We start from the raw sequence: 16,099 nt of genomic DNA on the forward strand, positions 1-16,099 counted from the left end.
AGGCCAAAAATAGTTGTAGGTCTTTGAGGGTTAAAAACTGTTCTGTTTTAATACTCTGCATAGTCCATTATCATTGGATCATGGATGGAAAATATAGAGATCAGATTTCCCTACAGGGTAATTACCTTAGTTTAACCTTTTTATAAACAAAAGCTTTAAAACGTATTCTTAAAATCTGTGCTCTCTGTGGCTGAGACTGTTGAACTGCTCCACCCCCCATACACCACCCCCAGGCCCGGACTGGCTAATCGGGAGGACCGGGACAATTCCCGGTGGGCCGGTATAATATTTGGGCCGCGAGGGCCGGAGTTCACTTTAAATATGTATTTAATATTTTATTTATTCATTTTTTGGGGGCCGGTGTTCAGTCATAGCACTGAGTTGACCACGTAATCTGCAGCTGCTGTTCCTGGGCCCCACCCCCTCTACTAGTAAACTGTTTGTTTTCTTCCTGTTTTTTTTTTTTGCGGACACACCGTGACCTGGCGTAACATCTCCTTGCATACGGTTAGTAGCTCTATACTGTAGCTGTGGAGCTTTTACGATCTGTGCTCTGTAGGCTATGTCGATGGTCAGCTGTGTTTGCTGTTTGAAACATGGATAATAGAAAGAGCAAGGGTGGTGTGGAGAAGGCAAGAATTAAAAAGAGGAAAGCTCTGGAAGCAAACGCAGCCAAATGTGCCAAAATCTGCAACTTTTTCACAAAAACGACCTCCCGGTTGGAAACAACTAATAAGGACGATGAACCGGGTAAACCACCTTTCAAGTTACTTAATTATCGAGTCAGTGAATTGTGTGGCATTGTGACGTGGAACATAACGTTATGTCATTTAAATAATAGTATGATGCGACGCCACGAAAGTGGGAAACTTTGTCTTGTAGCTTCTCAGATTCAGAAACCAGATCCAGCACCTGCCATGAGCCCACAAGTCCAGAGTGGGCAGGTAGGACTGCTCAGAGAGGGAAGAGGATTAGAAGAAATAGGCTCCAATGAAGAGTATGGTGTAGGCCTGTTCAGTATGAAAGGTGCTCTGAGATGCTCCAGGATTCAGCACTACATGAATGAAACTGACACCAAGGCTTTGAAAATAGAAGATTTGTGCTGAGAATTATGAGCATTTTAAAACTGTGCTTTAGTGTCAGAAGCGGAGCCAGGAGCCAGTAGTGATGAGGGGATTGTTCCTGTCAGTATGGAAGGAAAAGGTGAGCTGTTGGAACAGACTGTGTGAACAAGCATTAGTTCCAGTAAAACCACTTTCTATACCCAAACCATAGTCCTGACCTATTTTAATTTTTATTATTAAAAGTGAGACAGTAAATACACAAAGCCCACAACTGAAAGGCAATAGTATAAAGTCATATTAAATAAGCCTGCATATTTAGCCAGTGTAAAGATCTGAACTGGTTCAGTAAGTCAAAATGTCTGTAGATATTATTTTTTATTGTGATCCAGGTGCAGGCGAGTCTAGAGAAACTGGAGGAAGAGTGAAAGGGAGAGCAGAGTCTGCTGATGACAGAGGAGCAGCTCAGCAGCACAACCCTGAACCACTAGTCACAAATGACACAGATGAAGAGGAGTCTGTTGTTAGCTTTGATTGCTTTGCTCACCCTCAGTCACAGGATACACATATTTTTTTCTTATCATCCTCATCAAACCCCTAATATCACTGTACCAAAAGTTTTCAATAGCATCGATGGAACAAACCGCAAGTAAGTTGTGATGGAAATCTTTTGTTGCAGAGGATACCAAAATAATAGTTATTAGAAAGTGCAGCAAGCTTAATTTATTTATTTATTTTTTTAATTTTTAATATTTTTATACTTTAATTTCATTTCAAACATTTTAAAGTTTGAAAAATGTTAACACTTATAAGAAAAAAAATATAGATTTTGTTATTGTTGTGTTGTGAGGAATAATAATGTTGGAGATGTCAATGTGCACTCACTGTTGAAATAAATCCACATTGTGAAGCAACCTTTACTTGTGCTGAATTGGAAATATTTTAGAAAATACACTGAATTAGAAGGCTTTGCAGAACAGTGTGTAGACCTAACATGTAAGGTTAGAATTGCATGATTTTAATAATAATCGGTCGTGATCTAAAGTGGGCCGGTCTGAGGTATGAAACTCCAGGGCTGAAAATGAGTCTCAGTCCGGCCCTGACCACCCCCATAGACTATCCACCATGCACCTTAATGCTGATTAAGTCACTACCGCCATTTTATTTCACTGATGCTGCCGTTCATGCTGCTCCTACATGCACCATCACTTTAACTGTCCTGTTGCTGCATACTGTGTAATTTTGTACATATTAAGAATCTATTTTAATTATTATTTTTTTGGCACATTTTTATTGTAGTTTTATTCTACCCTACTTACCCTTTATACATTCTATTTTATATTTTATTCTTTTATCTTTCTTATGCTACAAAACCGAGACCTGAGCAACTATCTTTTGTTCTAAGGGGCAGGAGGTAAAGCGGATCATCCAATAACTGAAGGGTTGGCGGTTCAAATCCCACTCTGTCCTAGTCATGTGCATCTTGGGCAAGACACTTGACCCACCTTGCCTCCAGTGTCACTCACACTGGTGGAATGCGTGTGAATGTTTGGTGGTGGTCAGAGGGGCTGCTTGGCACCAACTGGCAGCCACGCCTCCATCAGCCTGTCCCAGGGCAGCTGTGGCTACAAACATAGTTTACCACCACCAGAGAGTAATTGTGAGAGAGAATGAATAATGGATCAATAATCTAAAAGTGCTGTGGGCAACTTGAAAAGTGCTATAAAAATGTAATCTATTATTATCATGTTCCGTTGATTGAATGACAATAAAGCTGAGTCTGAGTCATGACGACTCAGACTCTAATGATTTGTCTGCAGCATCTGTCCCATTACAATAAAAGCTTAAAAATAAAGTCCTGCATGTGTTGCTCAGTTAGTCCATCTTTGTCTTGTCATAACTTCCTCTTGTTTCTTTATTTTTACTCTTGTGTTCCAGTTGGCAGCATCAGGATTTGAGGTAGAAGACAAACCGCATGTTGAACTTCATGAGTCAGAGTCTGGGCAGAGTCCTGCAGTCATAATTTATCCTTCAGTAATTATTGCACATTCAGAGGTTTGATCCCAAGGTTCACTAGTGTTTTTGTGCAACAATTTTCTCCCAATCATCCATGTGTTCTTCTGGTGGCTGGTGGTTTGTGTGTTCAGTGAAAAGAACCCAGAGATTCACATTGAAGTACAGTAGAGCACCTGAGCAGCCTGAAGTCCTTCTTTTCAGCTCTTTATGTGCAGTGTCTGCTTCTGGGTACATTCTTGCTTTCAGCTTCACAGTTAACCGGTTCTCTAGTCTGCAAAGAAATTGTAATATATAAGGTGTTGTATTTTATTTCTGATAACATCAAGCTCATCTCACATAAACAAACAAAGTACTGGTAAATAATATCTTTTTATGGAACATAATTATAAAATATTAAAAATATTACTCATACATACCTGAACCTTTTGCCTGTACTAGATCATAGCCTGGTTCTTCTGAAGAGGTATTCTTCTGAATATATGCAACAAGTTAAATATTAGTACAGTGCAGAACATCTGTAATGATCATTAAAATAATAATTCTTTAACTTCACGCTATAGAGTTTGAAATATGGCATTGTAGACTATATTAGGACATTAAGATATCATATAAATTGAATCAAACACTCCACACAGTTAGAAAACAGAGCTAACATCACCCTGAGCCTGTGAATGTTATTTAGCAAATGTTTTGTGTTGCTTCATGATACAAAAATCAACTCAGTAAATATGCTCTTGGTTTCCTGACTGGAATGTGTATTTCTTGACAGGAAAAACTGCACTAGACATATATAAAGTTGTATGACAAACACTTAAAAATTTGCAAAAATGGTGGTTGCGTTCTTTGTTTATTTTATTTTTTCTTACCTTACGTTTTGAGTGTATAATTCCTGCCACAATTCCTGCTACAGCCAAGGCAATAACAATAACAATAACAATAACAGCAATAAGAACTGTTGGTTTGCCTGCAACAGAAAAAAATGAGTAGATTAAAATTTCAGCAAATTGACTCATATTGTCTTGATGTGAGTTGCTTTATTAATAAATATTTTCTCTGACAGATTTTACCTTGATTTGAACCTGGTACATTGAGGAAAGTGTTAATTATGTATGTTCCATTAGCAGTAGTGAGTTCACAGGTGTACATTCCTTGCTGATCTGAAGACAGGTCCTTTAATATGAGGTTGTTTGACTCTGACTCCTCCTTCACCTTCTGCTTCCAGTTATTCCAGTATTGGATGTTTGCTGGTGATGTTGTCTTTTTTAGGATGATTTGGTTGTAGTTAAATTTCCAGACCAGGCTCCTCAGAGTTTTGGCAGTAATGCAGGAAATGGATGCTTCAGAGTCTTCACTGGTGACTGGAGCTGAAATGAGAAAACATAAAAACACACAATCAGCCTAACCCATCCATCTATCCATCCAGCCAGCCAGCCAGCCACTCAGTTTAATAGAATGTATTTTTCATGTTTTTTTTTTTTTCTTCTCTCTCTTAAGCCTTGCATTTGGCATTTTGTCTGTCTTCATTAGGGTTTTTTTTGTAACAAGTGTCCATATTTGGGTAAGAGGGTGTGGGTGTGGAGGAGTGAAAGGTGAAACTCACTAAACTAATGCTACGTTTCTGAAGACCCTGAACCCATCAACTAATAGTGTCATATTAAACATCACAAATAAATTCTATGACTTGTAAGTGTTAACACATAGAGTTGTGTTTAATAACAATAATGACAACTTCAACTGACATAAAAATACATAAATTAGCCAATTAATGCAAGCCTATTAGTTCCAGTTTGAACTATAGCTAACATTAGCCATTGTAGCTAGGTTATGCTAACACACTGATGCACCTGTAACTTTTTGCCTTAACTAAAATGTTTTATTCAATAAACAGAAGAACCAACTCAGTGGTTAGTCTGTAGATGTAGCGATTATTAGTGGCAATAAGGAATCTAATTATTATTTTCAGCTACATATGATGATTGTCTCACATCCTACATATTGCAATAATCTCAAGCAAATACTTAGATTCCCATCCAAATTAATGGAACATTTTAACAGAATTTGTAGAAAATCAGGAAGAAAGATTGTAAATTTCCTTAGTTTTTTTAGTTCCTGAGTTTCCTTCCACTGTAGTTATGTGAATATTAGGAGTTGGTTAATGGAAATAAACAGCTGTATGTAAACATTAATAGTTTTTAAACAAAACCTTTTCTAATGATATAATGCTGACAGTAACTGAAAGCTAATATACTGAAAATAGATTTGTGGAGCAGCAGAGCTACTTTTCTGCCATTTTATATTGAAAGCAGATCTCACAAATCTGCACATGCTGTTTTCTCTTGTCTGAGAACTTCAGGAATTTGAGTGAAACCTTACAGTTTCCATGATAACATAAAGGGACAAATATACCACTAAAAACTTCTGCATAAGGTTCTAAAGTCAGTGTGTTTTGGTGATGACAAGGTCAGGACAAAGACAAATACAACAATGAATATTTTTCAAGTTCCTGTTTTTTGTTTTGTTTTGTTAGAATTTTGTGTTTCCACCTGTGTGCAAGCAGACTGTATATGCACAACACCTGGAAACATATCTTATCACATAAGACATGAGAATTGTTTGACCATAACATGAATTTGTTGAGTCTTTCACGCCCTGAAGACCTAAAGTGGCACAAGTCTACCTTTCAGCATTGGTAACATGCTTTTTGCTGCACAGTTGGTTGTTCTGTGGAATTTTCATGTCACTTAGTTGACCCAGATAACAAGATTAACCCATAATGACCTAGTGTTATTTTTTACGTCAGTTCCCAAGTTGATTTTTTCGCTATATTTAACATTTTTAAGTGATTTATCACCATTTATCATAATATTATGTTCTTAATTTTATGTTTTTTCAGTGGAAATCAGGTATTTTTCTATAGTTAATTTACAAATCATATAGATGTTCATTGAAGCTAAGATTAAAGTTGATGGCTATTATATCAAAAATAGGACCAATGGCCCTGTAGCTTACCGGCCAAATTAAAAGCTTTGGGAAATGTATCCAGATGCCATTTATTATCACCCAGTTATGTGTATTTATTATATTACAGAAATAGCCCATGTTTTGGTCATATTCCAATCAGATCTGTAAAAAATTCAAATTCCAACTTGATATCATTGATACTTACTGATTTATTGGATCAATCCACTTCCTATCTGTTATAATGGGGAAATTTTTCAAAGTCACACCGAATCCGGAATCAGATCTTGATGGAAATAATTTCAATACCTTGTGTTGACATCATCATACAGAAGCTGTATACCAAGTTTGAAGTCAATCAGAACTGGAGTTTCATAGAGAAAGATGATAGAATTTTTTCCCCATAAGAGCCAATGTTAAACTTTCCGCAAGTTCCCGGATCCAGAGGAAGATCCTGATCAGCATGTGGCCATTATGTTTTGGTCATCTCCCCATCAGGGCTGTAGTGTAGAAATTTCCACTTGATATCATTTATATTTACTGAGTTGTCACCTGCCTAGGGACTACAGATGGAAATTAGCACTGCTGCTACAATCTGGCATATTTACAGCTGCAATTGTTGTAGATGTTCCTTAATATGCACTGTCCCTATTAAATAAATAAATAAATAAATAAATAAATAAAGTTATTGCATCGATCCACTTCCTATCTCTTATAATGGGGAAATTTTTCAAAGTCGCACCAAATCCAGAATCAGATCCGGATCCAAATAATTTCCCTAACTTTTGTTGACATCATCATAAAGAAGCTGTATACCAAGTTTGAAGTCAATCGGAATTGTAGTTTCGGAGAAGAAGACAATTGAAAGTTTTGTAACAGGCGACAGACGCCGCCGGCGGACACCGCATGACGACAATAGCTTACAGCCTATTGGCTGTAAGCTATTGGTAAGCTAAAAACAGAGAAAACTGAAGAAAAAGTGTCTCTTTCAGCAAAACTTATCATTAACTCAACATAAACCCAGTGTGCCCATCCACTGTCATTGATCAAAGTCCATTGGTTTTACAGGTGAATCAGTGTTGTAGAAAATCACAGTGTTTCCATATTCACTACAGAGCCTCTGAACATCCAAATGGGTCATATGTGATGACCATGAAAAGATGACAAACTGCATTTTACACCAATTATTTACATGTATTATATAGGTATTAAACAGTACACCAGTAGATGGTTTTGGTTAAAGGTTGAAAACCAAGAGCAGCTGCAGGTCAGGAAGTATGGAGTTCATATAGAAAATCCTCACCTTGCTGTCTCACGGTGGCTTTCCAGTAGCTTTCCCCAGTGGTGACATTGCAGATATATTCCAGACCTTCAGAATGATCAGAGATAAGCAGGGAGCTTCTGATTGTGTAGACCTGCTGCTCAGTCTGATGGACAGTATGGTTCATGATGGTCAGGTTGGACGGCAGTATGGTAGACCATTTGAGCTCTGGTTGTGGGTAGATCCCATTAGAGCTGCAGGTGATACTGTCTCCTGTCTGCTCAACGTTGACTTCACTGACCGGAGCTGCCAAAAAATGAAGAAAAAGAAGGATTTTGAACTGATTATCCTTACATTACATTTTGAAATTCAGTGCATTCATCTTGGACCATTCTGTGTTTATGCTTTACCAGACTTAGCATAATTACACTTTTTGTAGAAGTGTTCAAGGCAAAATTCAAGTCATAAATTGGACATGGATGCATTAATTCTTCCATTAACTAAAAGCACACTTTACAGGCTTGAACAGTTGTATGGCATGGGCAACATTAGTTAACTACTTAATAGTATTAATTTTTAACTACATGCTTGCACTTTAGTCTTTGGACATGCCCTCACCAGCTTACAGAAGAATGGAAACTCATTGTAAGCAAATGAAACTGGATGACCTGGGCCTGTGACGCCTATTACTGGATTATTTTCCATACTCATTATAAACTGCTTTTTTCCTGGACTTATTCATTCACAAACACAAAAACAAGGCTCTACGTAGAAGATTTAACTTCTAAAAAATACTTTTTGTAAAACACACTCGACCATCAATCTGTAAAAGGGGTTAAAATGGCTCATGTTTACGTACCTCTTGCAGTCGCATGAATAAGTGCAGGAGGAATAAAAAAAATGACGTGGGCCAGTTGACGTTAAATATGGACTGCCTTAGAAGGAAGTGGTTGGGGACAGAATAAGACACTTGATGGATTTAAACACAGGAGACTACTGCTCATGTCCTGTTTCAAACTACTTATTTTTTTTCTTTCTTTTTCTCTACTTTAATTTCACAATTCAGTTTTAAGTTTTAACCACCAGTGACCAAAAGCATCTACTGATTAACTGCTTAATAACTTCTGAACCACTAATCCTATCAATACAGTTAAATAATTCAATTAAATGCACTTTCTAAGCTTTTCATCATCATCAGATATGACCCATTTGAACGTTCAAAGGCTCCATAGTGAACATGGAAACTGTCAACCTCTGCAACACTGATTCACCAATAAAACCTATGTAGTTTGACTAACAATAGTAGGATATGCTTGATTTTATGTTTAGTTAATGATATTTTTTTGCTTAAAAAGTCACTTATCCAGTTTTCTGTTATGATACAATAATCTATGAATTTACTCTGGATGTATAACATCTACATGATAAGTAAATTAAATATAGGAAAACACAAGATTTTCTCTGAAAAAAAAATAAAAAATGAAAATGCAGAGGATAATATTATGATGAATGTCTTAAATCACTCAAAGGTTAATAATTTGGAAGTCGCCACAAAAATACTTCTAGGTCTTCAGGGGTTAACCTAAACTTAGCCATGACATTGTCACAAGCCTAAATAATCTGTTATAGTTATATCTGTATAGTAATATTTTGTAGATCTACAAATTTTTTTTGTTAATGACTGGAAATAAACCTATGCTCTCATCCAGGCATGAGAACATGTCGATGAATAATAATCTCTAAAATCTCTTTTTTGTCTTTCCTCAAACAGCAGATGTTAGGATGGAAGTGGATCTGCACTATTTTACACTGGAGAGATTTAGGCCAAAATTGGGGTGAAGACAACACTCTGATTTGTGGTGCAAATTAATAAATGCATTTTATGTTTTATTCTGTGTTAAACCAAGCCTTAATCTTAAACCAGTTGCACAAATAGATAAAAAATGTTGTGGTCACTACCAGCTGATGCTCTAAAACTCTAAGATGAATTCATATTTACTGCACAGTGGCGCCGAAGCCATCATGAATGACTGAAACACTTCATCTACAAATGTTGAAATTAAACATTTTTTCTTCCATATCAAAATTGAGATTACACATATCTGTGGTTTACAGAGAAGGACAATGATACTTTGTATTCTGGTGAGTGGGATGTTTTTTATCCAAGAATTTTACACACAGACATCTGTTAGACAACCTTGAGTGAATTTCACACTGGATTCCCTGAGAATTTAATCTTATCATGTACATGCTGCAGCTGACAGAGTTCACCAGACGGGCAAAAAAGCAACACAGAGAACTGACTTTTTCACCTGTTCAACTAAATATACTTGATATTTACACTGTAAAACCTCCAGTTCAGCCAAAAACATGCAGAACATTTACCTGTTGCTTTAAATGTGTTTTCTGGTCAGTAGTTCAACTCAACTGCACTGACCCTAAGGAAAAGGTTTAAGGGTCTATCACTGCCCGCTTGAGTTTTCATGCACCACTGGGTGAGTTTCCTAGAGTGGACTTTTTCCCCATACTTCATTTTGGAGAGGTACTTTGAGCTAATCCTGTGTTTTTCCCACAGACACAGATTAACCCTACTTTACTGTACCATGCTGTAACAATCTGTAAAATGATGCACAATCTGTTTCCACAGAGATCAAATGTGACCCTTCCTCTAGTCATAATGTCATTTCAGAAAACTGGGTTTGTAGTTCTTTGGTATAATCTCGCCTTAGTGTGTTTCAACATACAAATCTGTTCCTTGTTGCTTGGAATGTAGTTTAGCTTGATGATCTGGTTGGGTCAAATATTTTCACAGTGTAAATCTACAACCAGACGGACTGGAGCTTTTTCTTTCATTTTGTACAGTGCAACAAATATCGCACTGTAGAAACTGCAGCAAAAAATGTCTCAAATGAAGTGTGTGGAGCCTCCTCCGTAAAAAATCTTCATGCACCTTGTTTCATCGGAAATTTAATAAATAGCTTTGTTTTGTTTTTTTGTCTATTTTGCACTGTAATTTTTAGTTTTTATTAATATTTTTAATTGGAACTACTGAGGAAAATGCAGCCATATTGTTTCTCAATGTATTGTAACAATGACATTAAAGTTCTATTCTATTCTATTCTATTCTATTCTATTCTATTCTATTCTATTCTATTCTATTCTATTCTATTCTATTCTATTCTATCTAAACTCTCTCTCTGGCCCATCAAACCCACATAAGAACACCCCCCAGATTAAATACTTTGTAATATAAAAGCCAAATTTCCACTTCTTATCTTACAAATGGAATGAAGATTAAAGAGTTTAAATCATGAAAGCTACTTGTTGTGTATTAGATCATTAATAACCTTCGTCCTGTGTTTAAGTGACTGATGAAATTCAGTTTCTCCATCTGGCATCATTTGATTGTGTTTCATGTCTTTGCAAACTGAGCACAGAAAGAGAAAAATATACACAGGCCATAAACTGCATGTTTTTATCCTTGGCCCATGTCATACCATTTTCCCCAAGTTTTATGAAAATTGGTGGAGTAGATTGGTTTAATCCATTAAGCAGTGAAAAGTCATGACATGAAAACAAATACGCAGTGTCAGAGAAATTATCTTTCACTTTTGGTTTTTAGATGCATCCTTTTCAAGAAGGTGTCTACTGGTTGGTATGTTTATGATAAAAACACAATGTCTCGGGCACAAAATAAAGAATGTAAAATCTAAAACTGAATGAATGGATCAGATGAAACCATGAGATTTTGGAGAACAGATGGATTTCAGATTAGGATGCAACAGTAATGAATGCAAGAACTCAAGGTTCTTGTAGGTATCGGTTTAGGTTAAATCGAATTTAGGTTTATTCTTATGTTGAAGAACTTATTAGTTTTAGTGGTTCCTATGAAGAAAGATATCAAGTATGTTATTGTCAGTATTTTGCATTTTGCAGTGAAAATCAAGTTTTTTTTTCCTGGATTTAATTTGCTGATCATTTAGCTGTTCATAAAAGCTCAAAATAGAGAAAGCTGTTTTTAAGCAAAACATATCATTAACTAAACACAAAAACAAGCATCTACACCCACTGCCATTTTTCAAAGTACATGAGTTTTATCTGTGAATCAATGCTGCAGAAGATGATGGTGTTTCCATGATCACAATGGAGCCTCTGAATGTCCAAATGGGTCATATCTGAAGACCATGAAAAGCTGAGATAAAAAGTTATTTAATGTCAATTACTGGATATATCAAGGATTATTGGTACAAAACTTATTATACATTTTAGAATCAGTAATGGTTTATGTTACTGGAGCCTGTTTAGGTCTTTGAGGGTTAACATATTCATATTAACCCTGATGTTTGATCATTTTAATACTGTATGGTGTAGAAATACACAGCAAAACAATACAACAACATAGGAAAATAGCATTTTAATGTATGTTGTGTTGGTCATACCCTTCACGTTTACGCTGACATACTGCTCCTTGTTGCCCTTAATGGTGCTGGTATAACATTTGTATTGGCCTCTGTCCTGAATCTCCACTTTCTTCAGCAGCAGTGAAACATTTCCATTCAAAATCTGGCTCTCAAACAGAGAAGTCCTTCCTGTATAGCGTTTGTCCTGGTGTGAAAGCTTGTTTGCGTTGTGATAATATGAGTGGACAGGCTTATTTCCTTGCACCCAGTGGATGACGATTTCTGGCCCAGGGTCAAAGGAGCACGGCAAGATGCAGCTCTCCATGAAAATGCATTGAACATCTGTACAACATAAGGAAAGACATGTCCATCAAGGACCACATCAGAAACATTAGATAAGTAATGTTTCACTTGTTATTTATGTTTTACACATTTAGAATTAAACATCCTTCATGAATAAAGACAGAGGTGTCAGTGACATTCTCTCATAGGTCTGTGGTCTGTTGGCAGACATGGTGTGCTGTTGTTTGTACACTTCACCTTGTACCGTGTCCTCCATCTGGTTCTGCAGACAACATGTCTACAGCCCAAGGTTCATAGACACATTTTCAAAAACAAATTTTCAAAAACAAATCTTCAGTCTTGTCTTGAACATTGCACCCTATCCACTCCTTGTTTCCTACATGATACATCCAAGGACCTTTCTGAGTGTCCTTCAGTCTCTCTGTGCCTGCTCACAGAAAATTCTCAATAAAGTGGTTTCTGTAATTCATACAACACATCTGCATAGATTAAGAATAGTGAATCATGTTTGTAATATTACATTATCTTTGTTTGTATCATACATTTTGTTTTATTTTAATTTATTTATATATTATACTGTATGTTTTCCCAGATAGCCAGATGTCCACACTCCACACTTTCTCATGCTCCTCTACAGAACTGTGCCAGTGCTGTAGATAGGTCTGATACCCACCTCTATCAGCTTATAAAGGGGTAGAAGTCTTGGTTCTTTTGGGGGATTCTAAGTAGAATACTGTGACAGTGTGTCGGAAAATAGTTTCAGGAGATAACTTGTTTTTGTGAAAAACATGAACATGACAAAATGTTTTGTGGTATCAAAATGATTAAATCCCTTCTACAGAAAGATTGTTCTTTCATATGGAGGGTTTTCACAGCAATAATACACAGATAGTGAAAAAACAAAAAAAAGACAATCCTGCCACTGCACAATGGAAAGATTTATCTTCATTCAAGAAGAGTATTAACTCCTCTTTAAGCATCACTGTCCATTTTGACCCATTTAGTGCATTTGCATCCACCTGTTTCAATTTGGGGGAAACAATGTGGAATTGCAGGAAACAACAAATTGAAAAAAGTTTGTACATGTGAGGGAGTTATTGATAAAAGCTAACTGCAAAAGGTAAATAAAAGTTAAATACATATAAGTGTAATTGAAACAGATTCTGTCAATAATTATGTGTGAGCTCATATACTACACAGTTCTCTAAATTAGTACAAAAAATATGATCATATATGAAGAAGTGCAGAAACAAATAAAAGACAAAAGGCAAAAGAGTTTGAAACAATGCTGTATGATCCAGACCAGTGATTCCATCAGCAGCACAGGTTGGATGTTATTCTATGAAATACTAAATCTGTTTTCCAACCAAGATCAAGATGAAGCTATTCATAACAGTAGTGTATGGAGATGCATGAGTTCATGTTGTCAGTTGATGTTATGAAAATTAAATGCTGTTCTCATCTTACCCACAATACTTAACACTAGTGAAAGCATGTTTTCCTTTAAGCACAAATACAAAAAGGACTTTTAAATTCACCTGGTTCTGTTTACTTCCATAAATCAATGGTCACATCTTTATTTGTATCACAAAACAGAAGATTAACACTTGCTTTCTGTTACACCTGTCCATACTTTATCTGTACTTCTGTGCCTCCTGCATGTGTAAATGCATATGACCATCTTGAATACATCATGGATCAGTGATCTGTGTTTTTTAATTTTGTGTTTGAAGTGAAACACCTGAGTGTCCTGGCTGGAGAATGTGTCCAACATTAGCCTGTAATCTGAAAGTAGTTGATTTTACAACAGCTCATTTGCTATGTTAATGTAAAGTGTAATGATATACTTTCTTTTTTTTTTTTTTTGGGACATCCACATCAACAGCTCACTCCTATTTCATTAAACGTTCGTTTAAAGTGCTGATTTACTCAGTAATATAGTATGTGTTCTCCAAAACATGACAGCACAGTATTCCATCAGTGGTCCTCTGCACATCATGACACAAATGATCATTTATTAATTGCACAATGCATGTATCTGTAACATTTTGTATGTCAATCAGTCCTGTAAATGCGTAAGTCTTATTTTGAACTGTTTTAAGGTAATTGAGTTAAAAATAAAAACAACACAACAATAAATCCCCTATCATGAGGAACATACATTTACTGACCGAGAGTAGTTGAAGATATGAATCACAGACAGAAATAAAAGCATTGTTCAGGAATGATGTCACCTGACAGGATTTACATGTACACACCCTTAACCTTCCTTTTAATTATTTTACTTTCATATGAAAATGGAATTAAATAAGTAAGTAAGTAAGTAAATTTTATTTATAGAGCACTTTTCACAGACAGAGTCACAAAGTGCTTTATCAATTCAAATCAAATCAAATCAATTCAAATCAAGTTTACAGAGACCCAACAGAGTCCTTCAGGAAATATGACTGATTTTGTCATAATATCTTTATTTTCATTTATCTCTGATAACTTATCTCAAGTTAATAAGCTGTTGTCTTTTATTACTCTGTAGTGAGAAGACTATGTTTGTTTTGTGACTCCTTCTAAAGTTTTAGCTGTGGTAGTTTCTATTTTTTTAAATCCTCATTTATAATAATGTTACTTATTCACATATACTTTAATTTTCATTACACGTCAGGTGACAGTCAGTTTTGAACTTGTTAAAGTGTCATATTTCATGCTTTAAATCAGTAAAGTTTATAGTTTCAGTGGTGACTGAAGTTCAAGTCCAAAAGGGTTACTCAGATAACACTGGCACAATCTTTATTTTTGTCAAAATAAGTTAAAGAATCCTTGAAGATTACTTATGAAATCTTCAAGGATTCATTCACTTAGAATGAATCCTTTAAGCTTTCTTAAGTAGTTTTAATTATGACTTATTTCCTGGTATTCTTACGTTTCTCTAAGCATGACAACACAATGTACAGTGTTTAAATACATTCATGATTTACGCCTAAACTGGAAGAAGATCACTCACCTCCTCTGGCAGCAGTCCATAAAAAGGTCAAGACCACCAAGAATACGACACAATTGTCCCCTGTCATTCTTCTGTTTGACTTCACTTCTGTTTACTGCATAGTCACAACGAAACAGGTGAGGGAATGTCAAAAATCCATGAGTAAGCCGGCCTGCTTACATAGCTGACTGAGATGACAATCGATGTTTTCATTTCTTTCAGTTCATTTTGTTCATTTTCTGTTAGTTAAAAAGCAGAATGATTTAAGCAGAGTGTGCTGTCTAGGCCAAGCATCTTGGTTCAAAAATAGAACGTAATATTAGAAACACACGCAAGCTTTTTCCATCTGTGCAAATGTGACTAAAGGTCAAACTCACCAGTGTTTTTAACCCTGTAAAGCCTGAACTATTAAATCACTGACAGAAAATTCCAGTTATTTGAAATGGGAGCCTTTATTGGTCACTCTGAACATCCCTTTTTTTTTCTTTTTTTTTTTTTTTTTCCAAATATCAATTTTCATGTATGAATTTTGTATCATATTTGACACATCTTGTCTCAAATGAATGAAAGTAAATTAATTCCTCCCTCTTGTTTATTATCTGTGTATCGCATGTATCTAATTGTATACATCAGGTCTTTTTTAAGATGACAAATATCACACTGATTATGTAGAGGGCTTCAAAACTCATGTATCAAATATGATAAGTTTGGTGTTATCAAATCAAATCAAATCAAATCAAATTTATATAGTGCCAAATCACAACAAAAGTCATCTCATGACATTTTACATATAGCGTCAGTTAGAACCAGACACTCAAGCCAATTTACAGAAACCCAACAGAATCGTTCAGGAGCAAACACTTGTGACTGGTGACAGTGGCGAGGAAAAACTTACAGGGTTAAGTCACATATTAACTTAGTTAAGATAAGATTATAATTGATCACCTTGTGTAACCTACAGCTGTTGAAACTGAGGAGAACACTTGATATGTGGGTTTAAAGTTTAAAGGTTTACAGACGAAAACAGTGTTTGTCCTACATACACATGGACAAATGGTGCCTCCTGTTGAGAATTTCAGCACATTTCTGCCCAATGTTGCATTGGAAACTGGGTTTCTGAGCT

At 35.8% G+C, this 16,099-nt stretch overlaps 1 protein-coding gene across 2 annotated transcripts; it reads right to left on the bottom strand.

Annotated features, from left to right (window-relative positions):
• Positions 1 to 2,966: 2,966 nt before the first annotated feature.
• On the bottom strand, positions 2,967 to 15,263 carry LOC115411600 (V-set domain-containing T-cell activation inhibitor 1-like). Of its 2 annotated transcripts, none has more exons than XM_030123790.1 (7): positions 14,998 to 15,263; positions 11,736 to 12,038; positions 7,339 to 7,602; positions 4,145 to 4,441; positions 3,944 to 4,041; positions 3,494 to 3,545; positions 2,967 to 3,348 (listed from the first exon to the last, which is right to left on the bottom strand). In XM_030123790.1, exons 1-7 carry the CDS (start codon positions 15,062 to 15,064, stop codon positions 3,344 to 3,346), a joined length of 1,086 nt encoding a protein of 361 aa, XP_029979650.1. In that variant the 5' UTR covers positions 15,065 to 15,263; the 3' UTR covers positions 2,967 to 3,343. The 2 variants fall into 2 exon arrangements, with proteins under 2 accessions (XP_029979650.1, XP_029979649.1); XM_030123789.1 differs by having other exon boundaries at positions 3,494 to 3,548; positions 14,998 to 15,262.
• Between the last annotated feature and the right edge of the window lie 836 nt (positions 15,264 to 16,099).

Source organism: Sphaeramia orbicularis, chromosome 20, assembly GCF_902148855.1.
Source record: "Sphaeramia orbicularis chromosome 20, fSphaOr1.1, whole genome shotgun sequence".
NCBI lineage: Eukaryota > Metazoa > Chordata > Actinopteri > Kurtiformes > Apogonidae > Sphaeramia > Sphaeramia orbicularis.